Source organism: Hydra viridissima, unplaced genomic scaffold, assembly GCF_058129835.1.
Source record: "Hydra viridissima isolate aposymbiotic clone 2 unplaced genomic scaffold, HvirCarnegie_v1 scaffold_5, whole genome shotgun sequence".
NCBI classification, from domain to species: domain Eukaryota; kingdom Metazoa; phylum Cnidaria; class Hydrozoa; order Anthoathecata; family Hydridae; genus Hydra; species Hydra viridissima.
In genome coordinates, this window is record NW_028324304.1 from 15,325,932 (window position 1) to 15,344,861 (window position 18,930).

Sequence of the window (18,930 nt, forward strand, 5' to 3'; positions counted from 1 at the left end):
GTAAACCCCCACTGGCAGCAAAAGATGTTCCTATTGTTAAAAAAAGAAAACGTGGGAGACCAAAAAAAACTACTAAAGTATTACTAAGAGACTGATCACATTTTCATATTGTTAAATATTTGGAGATCAAATATTTTCCAAAACTGCATAAATAAAGTTTTTACAAACCAACTTCTATTTTTACTGACCAACTTTAATTTTTATACTGACCAATTTTAACATTTATACTGACCAATTTTAATATTTATACTGACCAATTTTAATATTTATACTGACCAATTTTAATATTTATACTGACCAATTTTTATTTTCATACTGTCCAATTTTATTTTTATACTAACAAAACTAAAATGAAATACTGACCATTTTTTTAAAATACTGACCCAAAATTATATATATACTGACCAAAAAATACTGAACATTTATTTCAAAAAATACTGACCGATTCATAATAAATACTGACCAAAAAATTTGTACTCTTAATAAATCCTTTTTAGGCTCTGTTAAGTGTAATTTTTATTGACACCATAGCATGGTGTTTAAAAAGGACTATGAAATGTTTCGTGAAAGTACCAGCATTAAAATTATTTTTTGATGTTGAATAACTAGAAAAAAGTGCAAATATCTCTGTTAGTCAATTAAAATAAGTTGAACTTATAATAACTTATATATTTAAATAAAGGAAGTTAAGAAATTCCAAGTTTCAAAAAAACTTTGTAATAGCAGCATCACATAAATTTTATAAACTTTGTTTTCTTTTGAAAGAATCATCCAATAGTGACTGTTAGTCTGTTCAATAGTATATTTTTTAAATTTATTTCTCAAAAACTAAATACAAATTTACATATGCATTTAATATGAGACTTCTACAACTTGATTAATGGGTTTTGAGGAACTTTGTGAGTAATTTTGTGAATAATTCTAATTGAGTAATTTCGCTAGTGAAACTTTTAATCAACCAGAAGTACTTTTGTTTGTTCATCTAAGTCTATTTTAATTCAGAATTAATGCCTTATTTCTACTAACTATTTTGCCAGGATGAAAAATATATAGACAGCAGACTTCCAAAGTCAAGTAATTAATTTTTTGCTATTTTCCATTTGTCTTACAAATTACATAGCTGTAGTTGAAAAAAAAGTATTGAAAAAAAAAAAATGATAAGGAGGCTATAAGATACTAAACTAGAACTCAACAAGTGATGATGATGATGAAATTGTGCAATTTCCTTTTTCTATATATGGATCATTAAAAGCTATCACACCTTCTTTGTATGTACAGACTTTGTAAGTACAATGGATACAATTGGTTTCAGTGGCTACATTGTCAAGTTTTATTAGCTGTGGCTCAAACAAAAAAGAACAATTACAACACATTGGCAATTAGCTAATCGATTGTTGGAAGAGTTTGATTGAAATATTGCCAAAAAAATCCTGAACAAAACAAAACTGTTTTTATTCTTGCTGGTTCTTTTGTGTGACCTTGGCATCGGAAAATACTGAAAAAAGTTGTTGATGAACGAGTACTTGATCAAGCTGCAGTGATAATAACTAGGCAAAAAATTTAGAGACAACTAGGCATCTTAAAGCTATCAGCAGGAACAGGATTAGCTGATGCATTTGTTAAACATATCACTAACTGGGCAGTTGTTGACAAAATAAAAGTTTTATTATTTAATAGCTTCTAATACAGAATAGAAAAATGGGGCTTACAGCATTATTATGCAGAAATTGAATATCAATTTACCGTAATTGCCATGCTGTAACCATGTTGTATTTTTTTGGAACTTTTTAATTTAGATCAACAAATCCATATCATGAAATGTTAAAAGATAATTTTAGGCATTTGTAAAAATGTTCTCTTTTGGTGGTTCTTTTTAAAAACCCCTGTTTACAAAATAAAATACTAACCAGTCATGTATTAAAAGACAGCTCTTGAAAACATTTGCTCAATTTCTCGTCCATGATCCTAAAGTTAAAAAATAACAAACGAACATATTCTGTTTAGCTTTAATATGATAGTTTTGATAACTCAGACACAATTTCTTACAAAATTTATTTTTTGTTTATAGTTTATTGATTGAAACAATCGTTTAAAATTACTTTTAAGAAATCCAAGATGCTATTTAAAGAAAAACCTATGACTGGCTCAGAACTTAATTTTTTCTAATGTATGTAATTCATGTATCAAGTTTAATACTTTTAAATTTTTTTTTTTTTTTTAACGTTATTTCCAATTTGATATAAATGTAAAACTAGATATCTAATATAAAATTAATTTTGAAATATTGTTATGATAATCAATTATTAATAACTAGTATTTTACAACCTACTTATTATTTCTATCAATCTGCAACTTATTATTATGGATTCCCAGCAAGCACACAACGTTGAAACAACGTTGAAATAACATTGATCGACGTTGGTTAACGTTATTTCAACGTTGATTCAACGTTGTTTGCTTGCTGGGTTGTTATATAGTGTTAACTATTATTTTTAAGTTACTAATATTTCCTGATATTTATTTCTCTACTTCATAAAATTAGCTAAAAAAAAGAAAATTTTTTTTACTAATTTGGATCAATAATGATGGTTTAAGCTTTAATAACAACAACAACAAAAAAAAGGCATTAACATTGGACTGAATTGACCAAGACTATCTTTTAATTAATTAAAAAAACCGAACAAAATTTGTGGTTTGAAAAATTTTAATAATAGATATTGAATTAAGATTTTTAACAATTCATATTGACTGTTAATATGGAAAAAAATGTTTTAACAAATAGTTTTTGATAAAAGTCTGATTTATATATCTTGCACCCAGTCTTAACGTTAATAGTAGACTTGATTTTTAAAGTCAGCAATTGAAAAACAAAAATATTTTTAAACTGGTAATAGAGATTTATCACCTTACATATAAACCAAGCTAGCAAAATAAATTTTTTAAAAAAGTAAATTAAAAAATAAGTTTTCTAAATACAGAAATTATTCTTTTTTTTTTGAAATTAATTTTAAAGATTGCAATAGTCCTTTATTTTATCTGCTGAAAAACGTTTTTTATGTAAAAAATATGACAATGTTTTTCTAAAAACGGCTTAAAAAATATAATCTGCAGAGAAAAATGATTTTATACTCTTTGATTATTTGTTATCTAGTGATGGCTTACTCTATATATAGAAAAAGAGAGCATAGAAAAGGCATTAAAAGTTTAACATAGTCATTTTCTATATTATTATGTTTGTTAATAATATTTAAAACCTAAGTTGATTTTTAGTTGATTTTTGGAATTTTCAATGACAAATTATAATAATTTTTATCCAAACACAGTTGTATACCCAAAAATATTTGCTAGGGATCATAAAGTCATTAAGGGAATTGGATAAAATCAATATAAGAATACAGATGAAGCACAACGCAGGAAAAAAAACAAACTGAAACACATTATAATAATATAAAAAAGAAGACAAGAGTAAAAGCTTTTATTTGATTTTTTGATAAATAAAAAACAGACATTTAATTCATTTATACACCTTTTTGGAATAGGTACAAGTTAACATAAGTAATGCTGAGGTAGTTATGGTCACTCAAACTTTGCCATTTTGTCTTGGGTAAATAAAATGTGATTTATTTTTCAAGCTTTTTAATACTGAAAGTCTAGAGCTATCTTTTCAAATGTTTTGTAAAAGACTAAACCATTGGAATAAACAATTTAAAATTAAAAGTCAATTAAAATAAAAGAACAACTTTAAACATGAACTCAATATTCATATGCACTGTAGATACAAAAAATAAAAAATAAAAAAAAAGAAGAAGATGTTTAATTACATTCCAATCTTCTTTTATTACATAAACTTAATAACTAAATTTAAGTTACAAAACTTTATTCTCTGATTGTGTACTGTGTGTATATTGATTCTTTAGATATCTCTAACTGCGATTTGTTTTGCTAAGTAAACTTGTTGAGAAGAGATAAGAAACCTGGACACATGTTTACTTTATCAGTCGTCTGCAGTTATTCTGGTTTTTTATTTGCTTTTTCTCTTTTATCGTATTACAAATCGGAATGTCATTTTTAGACACATATTTACAGTTTATTTTTTCGATCGCAAAAAAATTAAACATGAATTATAATCATTAACTTCGCGGAATTCTGTAAGTGGATTTTGTGCTTATTTCTATAAAAAGTTTTTGCACCTGATTTTACAGATGACCTAGTTTTTACTACTTTATCCAATCTAAAATAAATATTTAAAATTTTTCAGTAATTTTTAAAATTCTTTCATATGTTTATTTATAGCCAAGAAATGAGTTAGAGAAAATCCTTTGTTGACTGTAAAATCGAGAGGATTTTTTTTATTGGTCGTAAAATTAGTAAGAATTTTTCTATTTGTTACTAATTTTATGAGCGACCAATATTCTTGAACTTCATTGTGCACGCGTTTATCCATATGATTAGAATCGCTTTGTCATAATCTTTTACGTTAATGTTTAAAAGCTATAATGAAAACTTTCATGCGTTCTAGAAGTCGCTTTTTAAATTATAATTTATAATGTTTTCGTTTATGTGCAAAAAAAGAAATTTGTTTTTGAAAATAAGAATTGAAAACAGCTTAAACTTGGCTTTTATTTCCCAATTGTTTTGTTTTTATCCTTTTGTGTTTACCCTTTCTGTAAAATCTTCAGTCGCCTTTTTTCATTTTCATTTTAAGCTTTGGTTTTGTTTCAAATTTCTGTTTTACTTTTCAGATTTTTTAAGGCTTAAATTTTTTTTTATATATATTTCATTTTTAAATAAGGTTTTTATTTTTATCATCGTATATCAGTCCATAATTAATAGCTAACTTGATTAAAGAATACAATCTTTTTCATCACTATAGTAATAACATTTCATTAAAAACGTCTGCTTTTAATTTAATGTTCCAATAAAGTGTCTGGGAAGCAAGGAACACTGTATAAAGTAAGTAAGCTTTGGTTGGACTGAAAACAGCAAGTGTCTTTTTTGTGTGTCTGCCGAACGGTGTAGAGCTGGGAAACATGATCATTCCAAACCTCAACAATTGAATGTAATATTTACATCAAAATCCAATTTGTATAACGAATATAGGTCGTAGGACAACTATAAGGCGAATTTTCCCCCGGGTTCCAATCCAATCCAAGAAGCAAGTTCTCGAGTGCTTCAGACCTCAACAGTACAAGTTCAAAAACATAACTTTTTAGTAGCGCCATTTCAAGTTTTCAAGTTCACTTCTTTTTTTTTAATCATTTTAATTTCTGCATTAAGGAGTATATAAAAGCAAAGTTGGTTATTGATTTGCTTACCAATTAAAGTATTCTAAGTAATTTGCTCATTCATTTCACCCAAGTCCATTTTTTTCATAATGAATAACAAAAATTACAGTTAGTGGAAATTTATTCTGCACTAATTTTATTCTTAGAGCCATGATTTGTAAGTTTGTAAAATAGTGACAGTATTAGTAATTTTTTATTTAAATTTAAAAAGTATACAACTTTGAAGTATATTTTTATAAATCATACCCCAAAAAAAGAATAAAGAGTTATGATTTCACCCCTTGCACCTACCTCCACCCCACAGCACCCTCCCCCCACCCTCACTATTTCCTTATACCTATTTCTTTTTCCATTATTGAAACAGATAATGGTGCTTAACAATTAGACAACTTAATTTCATTAAAAACGTTGTATGAAAATAATAAAACATATTATGATTATTAAAATTGTAAAAGATGAAAATAAAAATAAAAGTTATGAAGTACTTTAAAAGTAAATTGTTGATTGTAAACGTTCTATGACGTTTTCTAGGTCTGGCAGAATAATCTTGACTCTTAAGTTTTTCGAGAAACCATAACTCGGTTTTTAGAAACAAAAACCAAATGTTGTTTTTTTATATACTGTGAATTTCAGTAAGCAGCAAACTCACATATACCCAGTGCTAAGAATAAAAGTATACATAATCTAGTGAGTGCTCACCTCACCGCTGTTGATTTATCTAGACTCATGCATTTTGCAGTTTCAGCAATTTTATTGATTGATAATCTGCTCAAAATTGATTCTCCACCACAATTTGTGATGCAAGAAGTTTTGCATTCTAATGAAGGAAACTAGCGTTTTAAAGCACTATAGCGCAGTGGTCCCTTTAAGGTAAGAGCTCGAAAAGGACCCACACATATTTATAGCTTCAATAATTCTAAAAGCTGTTGATATAATGTACCCGTTGTTTATTCAAATCTCATGTGGAAGATTGCCGAGGTACAAGCGAGAAAATACAACGCATTGAGATGGCAAAAGAGGGCGAAAACATCCGATAACTTTTTATTATTCACAAGTAAATGCAAGTTCCCTTTGCTATATATGCTGGTTTTGAAGCATGAAATCAATCAGTTAAGAAAATTATTTCAAACTCCAACAGTCATAACTCTGATCAGGTTCAATGTTGCTACTGCTATGTAGTAGTCCGCAGTGATAAAGTGCTAATGACACTAGTATTATATCATGGTGAAGACGCTATGAGCACTTCTCGACTGCCATGTGAGTTAAACAGGAAGACATCCGTAAAGTCTAACACAATCCAGCAAATATTATCACGACTGAAGATAATTAAAGAGTTTTTGATAATGCAACGAACCGTCATAAATTGGTTTACAGATTTGAAATTCTTGGTGTAGGAATTGTCGATAAATTGCGAGACCATTGTTATATATCTGGAAAATACCGAATGACATTCACATTGAGTGCAATCTTAAGATGTGTATCTTTATTGTGAGAAGGAAAATTGAAAGGACTTGTCGTATCTAACCTTGTAAAACTCATTTTTAGTCTTTTTCTTTTATAACTATTTTTAGTAACTTTTTTCTTCGTGCTTCGTGCTTCGTGCAAAACATTGAGTTTAATAAATTGTAACATTTTTTATTAAATGAAAACTATCATGTAAGTTATATCAGTTATAAACCCGGTGTCCTATCATATCAGTTATAAACCCGGTGTCCTATCATATCAGTTATAAACCCGGTGTCCTATCATATCAGTTATAAACCTGGTGATATCAGTTATACCATATCAGTTATAAACCATGATTGAATGTTATTTTTGCTCGCACATTAAAAGATGTTTTACATAAAGATTCTTATATTTCTTCTAAGTGTGAACTAATCAAAGAACCAGAAACTTGAAACCCTGAACAGACCTTCATTACTTTAGGGATCGATTCTTTTAAACTAACCTCCATAAACACAACTAAATCAGAATAACATCATCGTTTCGTTATTTTAAACAGGTTCGTTATTGCTAAACAGGATTATTGTTTAAGTCATTATCCTTGGGTTTAAAAGCATCGTTAAGTCTATCGCAGTTTTCTATATTATTTTTTCAATGAGACAACTATTTTCTCATAAATCTCCTCTACACTTGATTGTACTAGAATAGGATCAACTGTAGAAGAGATTTATGACAAGAGTTAATGATCTTACTGCAAACGATAAAGCTTTGTCAAGGAGTGGTAGGCAAAGAGCCAGAAAAAGTATCAATTCGGAAAAGCAGTTTATAAAAGAAAGAGATGATTTCTGTAAGGAAAACTAAGGGTGGCTTTATATGATGCATAGTTGTTGTTACTGGAATATTCTTTAATCTTTTGCTAATAACCACTTCAATAAATGACAACACAATACTTTTTCAGTACTTTGAAATAAATTATATCTTACATTCAAAAAGTATATGTAATTTAATGATTTAAACTATATAGATTTTATTAAATGCGTTTATTTGTAAAATTTAAATCTTACTTGACTTAGATGATTTTTTCGACCCACGAGTTCTTTTACCTTCAAAGCAGCATACTCAGCCGTCTTATATAGCAGGCGATGGTTAGTCATAAATCTTTCATTCAATCTTCATTTAATAATTTTTTTAGTATATTTTCATATTTTATTTAATACTAGTATGTAGAATATAACGAATACGTAGAGTTTTATATGTATGTATGTCTGTCTGTCTGTCTGTCTATATGTCTGTATGTATGTATGTATGTATGTATGTATGTATGTATGTATGTATGTATGTATGTATGTATGTATGTATGTATGTATGTATGTATGTATGTATGTATGTATGTATGTATGTATGTATGTATGTATGTATGTATGTATGTATGTATGTATGTATGTATGTATGTATGTATGTATGTATGTATGTATGTATGTATGTATGTATGTATGTATGTATGTATGTATGTATGTATGTATGTATGTATATATGTATGTATATACAGCGGTGGCCAAAAATTAAAGACCACTCATTTTTTAGTTGGTTTCCTAATCTTTAAATTAAAATTAAGAAGATTCTAATTGACATATTAAATTTTTTTTTTTAATATCTTGTTAATTAAAACATACGGATTAAATTTATAATTAAATGGTATAATTTTTTAAATCTAATTCTAATTAAATAGCGTTTAACTTATTAAAAAACTGATGAGTATTTATAAATCTTCTTTAAATAAGTTGGACAAAATTTGACGACCACTTTCAAATCTTTAATTTGCACTTATTAAAAATAATAATCCATTATTTTTTTTAACTGTCTTAATTGCTTATTACGTTGGCTATAAAATAAAATGTCGAAACCTGAGTTTCGATATCAAATAAACATTTATTTTATGAATTGCAATAAGGATATAAAAATATTGCAAAAATGCCTGCAAAGATCGAAGAAAAAGACAGATACGCGGCTCTTGTATTAAAAGAAGAAGGCTATAGCATCAGACAAATAGCAGAAAAGCTCGGAAGGCCTCACTCTTGCATTATTAACATGATTCAACGATACAAAGAGACCCGGTCAATTAATGATCGTCATAGGACTGGACGCAATAAAATTTCAAATGACCGTGATGTTCGCTCGTTAGTGAGATTAATGAAAGAAAACAGACGAGCATCATCTACAGACTTGTCTACGAAATGGACACTGTCATATGGTCTGAAAGCAAGCCTTAGAACTGTGCGAAGGGTCCTCCACAATTTAAATTATTTATGGCGTGCTGCTGCAAAAAAACCACGCTTAAATAAAAAACAAAAATTTGCCAGGAAAGAGTGGTGCAAGCTACTTAATAATTGGTCAACAGATCAGTGGAGCCGTGTGGACTTAAGTGATGAAATGAACGTTGAGGTAGACAACAGAAAAGGTCGCGTAATGTTGCGTAGACTTCCAAGCGAACGGTTCGATGAATCATGCATTTTGAAACGAACAAAACAAGGCAGTGGTTCAATAGGCATTTAAGCCTGTATGAGTGCCTGTGGAGTTGGCGTTTTTCATTTATTCGATGGTAGACTCAACAAAGAAAGGTGCATCGAAATTTTGGAAAACTCGCTTATTCCTAGCATTGATTTATGGCAGTTGCAAGATGGATTTATTTTCCAGCAAGATAATGCGTCGTGTCATAAAGCGCATGTTTTTAGCGATTGGTTCAATTCTGATAAAATTTAAGTGCTTCCATGGCCTGCCAATAGTCCAGAGTTGAATCCAATAGAGAATTTATGGTCGTGGCTTGATCAAAAACTTGGTAAAGAACAACTTTACAATTTGGAAGATTTGAAATCTTCTATCTCTCGAGTAAAAATTTTTCAAAAAACAAAGGGTTGCACCCTACATCACCAAATTCGCTGAAATTTAGCACAAAAGTGTAAAGATGTAAGTTAGGAAAGACTGTGAATTTTTTTCAAAAATTTTTTATTCCTTGAAGAATTACAGCAACTTAAAGTTTGTTAGATTTGACTGAAAAATGAGGGGGGGAAAGTGCCGGAAATGTGTCCTTTTACTATTTCCCTTACAAGGTGCTTGTAGTAATTTTGCATAGCTAAAATTTGGTACCAAAGCAGTTTGAATCCTGTTTAATCTGAAAATTATAGATTTGTATCTCTCAAAACAACAAAATATAGTTTATTTCAAGATCTACAAAACGCACCATCTAATTATAATAAAAAAGAGCATTGACAACTATAACTCTAGAAAAATCTGACTGATAGAAAAAACTTTTGGTTTTAATTTTCTTAAAGATTAGACATATCTACTTTACGAACCAATTTTATTTTGGCCTTATGTTTTGCTGAGGAGTTATTGATGTTTTGGTTTTTCAATTTTTCTGAAGAAATTTTAAAAAAGATAAGTGAGCAAATTCATTTTGGCTTTGAACTTAATACAATTATATTTGTTTTTAATCAAATTTTGAGTCAGTTAATTAAAAAAACAACAAAATGTGTGTTATGTGATTTAAATTTTTAAAAAGTTGTTACAAAATATTGTTAAATATTTTGTAAACATATAAATTTGTTATTTTCATTACATAACAGTTATGTTATTTGAATTGTTATTTTCATTACATAATTCTTATGTCATTTGCATTGTTATTTTCATTGCATAGTAGTTATGTAAATAAATTAAATAATATTATGTAATGTTTTTTTCTTATTGATTGTTTTATTGTAATAAAATAGTGATTATCTCATCAATAAACTAAGTAATAAAATGACGAGTGTACATAACAATATCCAATAAATATTACCTTGTTAAATTATATAACTAAATATAATTATATTTAGTTATAATCTACTTTCACCCTAATTTTTGGTAGATAATTAGTAGAGAATTGATAATAATTAGTAGATAATTAGGCATTTAAAGTATGTCTATTAAAACTAATAGCTATTTGTTCAAGCAAATGTTCTTTATAAATATAACTTTATTTTTATTTTAATCATATTGTTTGTGTTCAAGTGTACTTTGCTCATTAGGAATATTGTATTGAAGATTTCTTCTATTTAAGTGTTTAGATTATAATTCCTCATTATAGTTTTATATGGATAACAAAATCAATTGTTCATTTGTAAATGATTATGGAGCTTGTTATAAACAATCATATACCTAAGTAAGAAATCTGATTGAAGATATTGACAGGAATGATCTTAAATTACTTGTAAAACGAACAAACTTGAAAGAAGAACAAACTACTAGTATATGCACACATCATCGTGATATGTTAATAGTGAGATATAAGAGTAATCAGAAAAGTTGCTGTAATCCATTTCTGACTCACAAAAAAGCGTGTAGAGGTAAAAGTTTATCCATTTACATTTTAATGGGTAATACCATTCTTAATAAGTTGTTTATTAGGATTTGTTCATTGTTTTATAATAATAGTATAATTAATGTTATAGTATTTGAGTAATATAGTATATTTTCTTTTCAGCATCTCTGCATGTGATTACAATGCATACTATATTAGAAGCAGAAACCATAGGTTTAAATCTTATACCTGGAAAAAAGTTGTGTCCAAGCTATTGAAGTAAAGTTATGAAACATTTATCAAAGAGTATGAGTGAAAATGATGAAGATTATGATATTGTTAGTGAAACATCCATTCAAAATAAAAAAGAGGGTGTAAATACACACTTTACAGTTGCTGGAATATCTCCTATTAAGGTCAAAGGATTGCATAAGTCAGGTAAAATTAGAGAAAGTAAACGAAAATTGACAGCATTAACAACCTCCGTTAAAAAAAAAAGTAGCCACTTCCCTTAATATACCAGAAGAAAGTTTTGAAGAACAGTGAGGTTTTGGTAATGAGTATATGGAAAAGGCAAAATTGTTTGATAACATGATAGTATTGTAAGCTAATAAAATTGCAGAGTCTACAGCAACATCTAAAAAAATACAACTGACAACACTTGCTCCAACTGACTGGTCAATAAAAATAGTTTCTGAAATATTACATGTAACAAACTATGTAGCTCGAACTGCACGTAAATTAGCATTAGAAAAAGGTATTTTAGCCATGCCTAATCCTAAATTAGGGAAAGTTCTTCCAAATGTAACAGTTCAACTGGTCAAGTCTTTTTATGAAGATGATGAATATAGTCGTATAATGCCTGGTAAAAAGGATTATGTAAGCATAAAGAAAAATGGGTAATCATATTTATCTCCACAAGCAATGCTCAAATATTGCAATGAAAACGTTGAAGGTGTACATTTCATTTATATATCATCAGAAGATTTAACTTTGGTGAGAAACACTCTTAAGGAATGATTGGATACTGCAAATACCAAACCTGGAACACGTAGTTTCCATCAGTTTGCACCACTTGGCCATCAAAAGGTTAAAATATATATATTTAATATACCTTTTATCATCTTTAAAAAATATGCATAATTTTTTATTGATAAACTCGAATAGATTTTTTATTTGTGTGGAATCATCCTCAAAAGTATTTTTGTTTTATTTTGGACTTACAATTTTTTTTTAATGCCTTTAAAAAAACATGTTTGACAAAATAAGTAAAACGGAATAAATGTTGCTTTTTTTTTTTCTAGATAGGTGCAAAGCTATGCAGTGTTAATGAAGATTTTGCTTTCATTCATGATTTTGGAAACATCCCTGTAACAACTGTATACTTAGTACCAGGTGATTATGCCTGTGTTTCCTATGAGCAAAAGTGGTGGATTTAGCCAAAGACGACTTGAAAAAAATTGTTCTCCTTAGGAAATAGAGATTTTTTATATTTAAACTAATTTCAAGTTTGTTGAGTCTGATATGTCCTATCCATACTTTTTTTTAATCTTTTATTTTTTGTACAATTTAAATAATGTGAATGAAAAGCATATATAAAATCATTTAAATTGTGTATTCATTTTTCAAAAGGTTTATTTATACCTTATTATTTTGTTCTAAAAAATTAATAAAAATAATTAAGTCACTAAACTATTAATTTCTAATTTGATTAATTTGTAGAAAATTGGGATAAATTGCCTGATTTTTAAAATATAAAAAAATTTTGTGTTCATATCAAACCTTAACAACTCCTCAAGTAAACGTAAGGCCAAAACAAAATTGGTTCGTAAAGTAGATATATGTCTAATCTTTAAGAAAATTAAAACCAAAAGTTTTTTTTATCAGTCAGATTTTTCTAGAGTTATAGTTGTCAATGCTCTTTTTTATTATAATTAGATGGTGCGTTTTGTAGATCTTGAAATAAACTATATTTTGTTGTTTTGAGAGATACAAATCTATAATTTTCAGATTAAACAGGATTCAAACTCCTTTGGTACCAAATTTTAGCTATGCAAAATTACTATAAGCACCTTATAAGGGTAATAGTAAAAGGACACATTTCCGGCACTTTTCCCCCCTCATTTTTCAGTCAAAATCAAACAAACTTCAAGTTGCTGTAAATCCTAAACAGATAAGAATTTTATAAAAAAAATTTACAGTCTTTCCTAAGTTATGTGTCTAAACATTTGTGCCAAATTTCAGAAAGTTTGGTGATGTAGGGTGCAGATTTGTGTTTTTTTGTGTTTTTTGAAAAATTTTTACCCTCTCATCATTTGAAAAATGTGCCTGATGAAGTAATCAAAACTTTAATGAATTCAATGCCAGAACGAGTACAAGAGTGCTTGAAAGCAAATGGAGGAACAACACGTTTCTAAATTATTTTTTTATTGCTTTTTGAAATATTTTTGAAACTGGTCTTAAAAATTTGTCCAATTTTTTTTCCCATTCGTATTTTTTACAAGTCAGTTTTTTAATTTTTTAACATTATTTTGTAAAAGAATAATAAATTCTTTTATAATAAATATAAAATACAATAAAAATTCTTTCTAAAAATGTTTTTCTTTTTTTGATACCTTTTTCCAAAATAAAATTATACTAAGGTTAAAAATAATTTTAATTTTGAAAAAAAAAGAGTGGTCTTTAATTTTTGGCCACCGCTGTATATATATATATATATATATATATATATATATATATATATATATATATATATATATATATATATATATATACACACATTACTATTTTGTAGAATATGGCTAGACTTGGAGCGCTTCTAAAAGTTTCGGTGCAGATTTGTTGCGCATTGATATTCCTCTATTGGGTGTTAAACTATAGTTCTGCTTGGTTTGCTTTTGCTGGGTTAGCTGTGATAACTTACTTCTATTTTAACAAACAAAAACATATTTCAAATGACAGCTTAAACAGACGATCAGAAATATTTGTGGTGATTGTTGGTGCAGGGTTCTCGGGAATTTGTGCAGCAATAAAACTCAAGCAAGAGAGGATTAGATTCATTATTTTTGAAGCTGCCCCAGATCTCGGAGGTACTTGGCTACATAACGTATACCCTGGATGTGCGTGTGACATCCCAGCGCATTTATACAGCTTTTCATTTTATCCCAACCCTAATTGGAAAACTCTGTTCGCTAGCCAATCTGAGATTTTGCAGTACTTAAAAAATGCATGCGGCTTTTACGATATTCATCAATACATAAGATTCAATATAGCAGTAAAAACGTGCAAGTTCGATGAATTAACGAAGACATGGACAGTAATCACGTCAAATAATGAAAAGTTTTTGTGTAACTTCGTTATTTCTGGAATAGGTGCTCTTCACGTACCAAAAGTTGCTGAAATAAAAGGTTGCGACCTGTTTAAAGGGGAGAGTTTTCATTCCGCAAAATGGAAAAAAGACTGCAGCTTAGAAGGTAAATCAGTAGCAATTGTAGGTACGGGAGCCTCTGCTGTTCAAATCGTTCCCAGCATTGCTGATAAAGTAAAGAGTTTGTATGTTTTTCAAAGAACTGCACCTTGGGTATTTACTGAATTTCCTTCTTACAGTTACCCAAGAGTTGTAAGAAATATTTTCAGACAGTTTCCTATTATTTTAAAGTTTTATCGGTGGTATAATTTTGTCCGGGGGGAACTTTTCTTTTTTACAATGTTCAAAAATCAATCGTTTTTGAAAAAATTAGTCCAAAACACTGTAATCAAACATATGCAAGAACAGTTAGACAACGACTCGTTAAAAGAGAAAATGGTTCCGAGGTATGAGCTGGGTTGCAAACGATTGACACCATCAACTAAATATCTTCAGGCTTTTAACAAAACAAATGTTCACTTAGTCACTGAACCAATAGTAAGTCTGACTGAGGTTGGCATAAAGACGGACTATAATGACTATCAAATAGATGTACTGGTTTATGCAACTGGGTTTGATGTTGTAGCTTCATATAAAAACCTGAATGTAATAGGATCAGACGGAGTTACAATCAATGAAAGGTGGGGTGATAAGCCAAACGCATACCTTGGAATAATGTACCCTGGGTATCCAAATCTTTTTTATCTTTTAGGACCAAACACAGTATTAGGTATATGAATTTGTCAGTAAGTTTTATTTTCATATATCGACCTAAGCTCTCGAATTATACTAATACCTTTTTTATTGACTTTTTTAACTTGATTTAAAGGACACAACACCGTTGTTTGGATGATTGAGTGTCAAATGAACTTCATAGTTGACGCAATTTTAAAGTGCACAGATCAAGGATTGAAATCAATAGAGGTTTTCGTTTCTATTGTGTTTTTAAATTTTAAATTTATTAAGTGTAGAGTTTTTTCAAAGGTTTTTGCGTTTAGGTGTTAAGTGAGGTAAATGACAATTTTCAGCGCTATGTGTCTTCAGAGACAAAGAAACGTCCATTTTCCGGAACGTGTGGGTCTTGGTATCGCAACAAAAACGGAGAAAACTTTACTCTGTGGCCCAGTCATCTTTTGGACTATTGGTGGAAAACACGAAATGTCGATTTGAGGGAGTTCAAAACTTTATAATTATTGTTGTACCAGTGCATGCCCTTTGGTTTTCGAACCTTTTGGGCATCTTCTTATGAAACACTTATTAGTTAAAATCGTTTTTATAATGCATACTATCATTTTTTTATATTTTCAGTTATCTTTCTCAAATACCTTATGTAATTCTAAAATCGATATCTTAAACTAGTTTTATATTGATTATTTCTTAAAAGTTTTTAAAGTTTTTCTTAATTTTTTAAGAATATATATTAATGATTTCTTAAAGTTTTTTAATTTAAAAGTTGATTTTGAAATGTTGAAGTGATAAAATTCAAATTAGATTTTTTTTAGTTAAAATTGTATTTGAAAATTAAAATCGCAATTAGAAATAAATTGTCAAAACATTTTCAAAAATGACTTAAAAGTTAAAGTTTTATATTCCCTGATTTGTCTTACTTGTCGCAAGATTAGAACGAGAGCTATTTTCGGATCAAAAAAACTTTTTAATACAACAATCTTTTCGAAAAATGGAACGTAGATGCTTAGTTATTTAATAGCGGCATTTTTTATTTACACACTCAAGAAATAATAGAAAATAAAAATAAGTAAATTTGAAAGAAAACTTTATCTACTCCTCTTTTTTATTTATCTTTTTTAAACGAATGTCTCTGCTTTTTTTTATTTTATTTAGGCCAAAACTTTTGTTTATTCTTCTTTAATCAAAATTTCCTCTGACTTTTTACTTAATTCCTTCTCTCTTTAAAATTCTTAAAAACTATGTTAAAAAATCTCTTTTACTTTTCTTTAAAAGTCTGTCTTCTTCTGCCTAAAACTCTGTTATTGAGCTTTTATAGTTTTTCTTTGTTTTCAATTACGAAAGCTATTTATCATTTATTTATATGGCGGGCTGATTAGTTTCGTGTTTATGTCTTTTCCCAGTTGTCTTTAAATTTTCTTCTTTCTGTTTTATTATATGAGATTCTTGTTTAAGTCTTTTCTTAATTGTTTCTAACATTTATCTTTTCGCTTATCATTTACTTACATGACAGGTTGATGAATCATCGTGTGTACGTCTTTTCCCGGTCATTGTATTGAACTTTTCTACTTTTCACTTTATCATTTATTTATATGGAAGGTTGAATAAGTTTTCATGTGTAGGCCTTTTTTAGTGTTTTTTTTTTTTAACTTAGTTCTCCCTCCTCAGAGTATCTCTGATTTAGTTTTCAGATTCTGGTTTAGTATCCTTCTCTTATTGAATCTTGTATGAATAATTTCTGAACTCCCTTTTATTTGATTTGTGGACTTGTACCATTTTCTTCTGAGCATTTAAACTTTGTCCAACTTATAAGATAAACTGAGCATTCAAACTTTAAAACGGTGGTAAACAAAAACTATTTTGGGTATTTGTGCTCAGAATGCAAATTTTTGTTGAATTGATCAAGTATTTTCTTTTAAACAAATTTTATTTGCTTGAAAAAACTTCATCAATTTATAATCAAAGCCGAAATAAAATAGCTGACACTCACAACTGATCGTTCATCACTTTTGTTTGGAACTATTAATCTAAGAACTGGTAAGATGCTAGAAATGAATTGTACAATTGGCTTGAAAGTCCCCATTCGTTTCAACAGCTTTGGTAGGCATTAACTTGTTGTGAATGTCTTGACGGGTGTTAAAAACGGAGACCGGTAAAAGAAAAAGATAAACGATTTGTGCCGTGCTTAAGATCTCGAGTAATTTTTTTTATTATTTTTTCCATACCCAGAATAAACAAAAATATTGGCTGTGGTTTATTTTAAGCTCTTAAGCTAGCTCATTTAAGTAATCAATGAGAAACTGTGGGTTTTTCAAAAAACGCCAATATTAGTTATGCAGTAACTTTCGAGGAAAGTTTTCTTAGCAACCGAATGGGAGAATGAGTTACAAAAATATTTATCATTTATTTGATCATTTAAAAACTTACTTAACAGGACAAACTTGCTCAGATGAAAGCATCTTTTTGTTTGACTTAATGCTCTATTCATTGATACTTAACCCCTAACGCTTAATTTTTAAGGATTTGCTTCCCACATTCTTCAGAATGGTTTTCCGAACCTTTTAATAAAATAACTAAAAACATAAGTTATATAAAAGTTCATTACGATAAATCTTGTTACTTAAAACCATATATCAGTGATGAAGCATTTTACAGTACAACTTTTGAGGCTAAAACATTTTTAAAGATTGTTTTTTAATAGTATGACTCGCAGCAGCAATAAGACTTCCGCTTAATTGTTTGAAATACAAGTTGGTCTTAAATTTGGTTCGGGGTTAACTGTCAGTTTAAATCTCTTTAGTATCATTAATTTTACTATTCTATAAGATTAATTTAAATATTAACTAATTTATTTTGGCAAAATTATTAGCAGTCGAATAATATTAAATATTATAGAGAGAGAAAATAAAGACAGTTTATAAAAAGTATAAAATGAGAGAACGTTTTTGACAACCTGCATCAGAATAATAGTTTTATTTAGAAAAATTTGGAAAATTTTTAGGTATTCAGAATTTAGAAATAAAGTAAAAGAAAAAAAATGAAGATTTTCTCTGAAGTAAAATTTCAGTCTACTTTAGTTTTTGAAAAAAATATTATCTTATGCCTTCCTTTTAGATCTTTATTATCTTTTTTTGGAAATAAATAAAACCTTAGCAACGCCTTAGTTACCGCTTTGAAATCCACATAAACCTAACTGATTGGTAAACTTATTTTATCTAAGGTCTTTTAGTTATGCTAAATACAGTTTAAATTTGAATTGCATTGTAGGATATATCAATGTCTATAAACACCTATATATGTTTTGTCAAAGTATTCCAACAAATGTGCAACTTAGTAAGCAATAACAAAAAAATTAAATTTTAAAGGTTATAAAAAAAAAGCTCTTCTAGTGAAAAACATCCCACAAATCACTTAAAATCTTCTTGCTCAACGGGTGTAATAGGCCTAGATGAAATTTTTTGACGCTCAGTGGAAAAGTACGGCTTGATTTAAAGCTAATAAATCAGAGATGATACCTCTTCATGTAATGAAGCAGTTAAAAGTAATTTTTTTAAGAAATATATTAATGTCATTCTGGAAAAGTTGGATGTGAAAGTTATGTCGAGAAGCGCATCGGGAACGACTAAGAAATCTGGTCATAGAACGTGAAGGGCCATCAGCACTCTTATCAGAGAAGGGACAACTTACAGAAAAGAATATTAAATCATTTCAGAATTAATATGGAACGGCCATACATATCAACAAAAATGGAATCTACGGTATAAAAAAGTCAA

The 18,930-nt window shown here is 28.5% G+C and overlaps 2 protein-coding genes and 1 pseudogene across 5 annotated transcripts in view; 2 read left to right on the forward strand and 1 right to left on the reverse strand.

Moving 5' to 3' along the window:
• LOC149888891 (uncharacterized) overlaps positions 1–18,930 on the reverse strand; it is a 380,578-nt gene that overhangs the window by 50,801 nt on the left and 310,847 nt on the right. The gene's annotated exons all lie outside the window — the stretch shown is intronic.
• On the forward strand, positions 824–16,035 carry LOC149888895 (uncharacterized). Of its 4 annotated transcripts, XM_090087964.1 has the most exons (6): positions 4,015–4,148; positions 4,294–4,367; positions 7,802–7,873; positions 13,859–15,200; positions 15,300–15,394; positions 15,469–16,035. In XM_090087964.1, exons 3-6 carry the CDS (start codon positions 7,871–7,873, stop codon positions 15,658–15,660), a joined length of 1,632 nt encoding a protein of 543 aa, XP_089944090.1. In that variant the 5' UTR covers positions 4,015–4,148; positions 4,294–4,367; positions 7,802–7,870; the 3' UTR covers positions 15,661–16,035. The 4 variants fall into 4 exon arrangements, with proteins under 4 accessions (XP_089944091.1, XP_089944089.1, XP_089944090.1 ...); XM_090087965.1 differs by lacking the exons at positions 4,015–4,148; positions 4,294–4,367 and adding an exon at positions 824–899; XM_090087963.1 differs by lacking the exon at positions 4,294–4,367 and having other exon boundaries at positions 4,007–4,148.
• LOC149888896 (uncharacterized) lies at positions 10,606–12,308 on the forward strand (annotated as a pseudogene).

Bases quoted from the DNA above. Each gene is read 5' to 3' on its own strand.
- LOC149888895 (XM_090087965.1), top strand. The intron at 15,201-15,299 runs GTATATGAATTT...CTTGATTTAAAG, and splicing joins AGGACCAAACACAGTATTAG to GACACAACACCGTTGTTTGG. The intron at 15,395-15,468 runs GTTTTCGTTTCT...TTTTGCGTTTAG, and splicing joins AAGGATTGAAATCAATAGAG to GTGTTAAGTGAGGTAAATGA.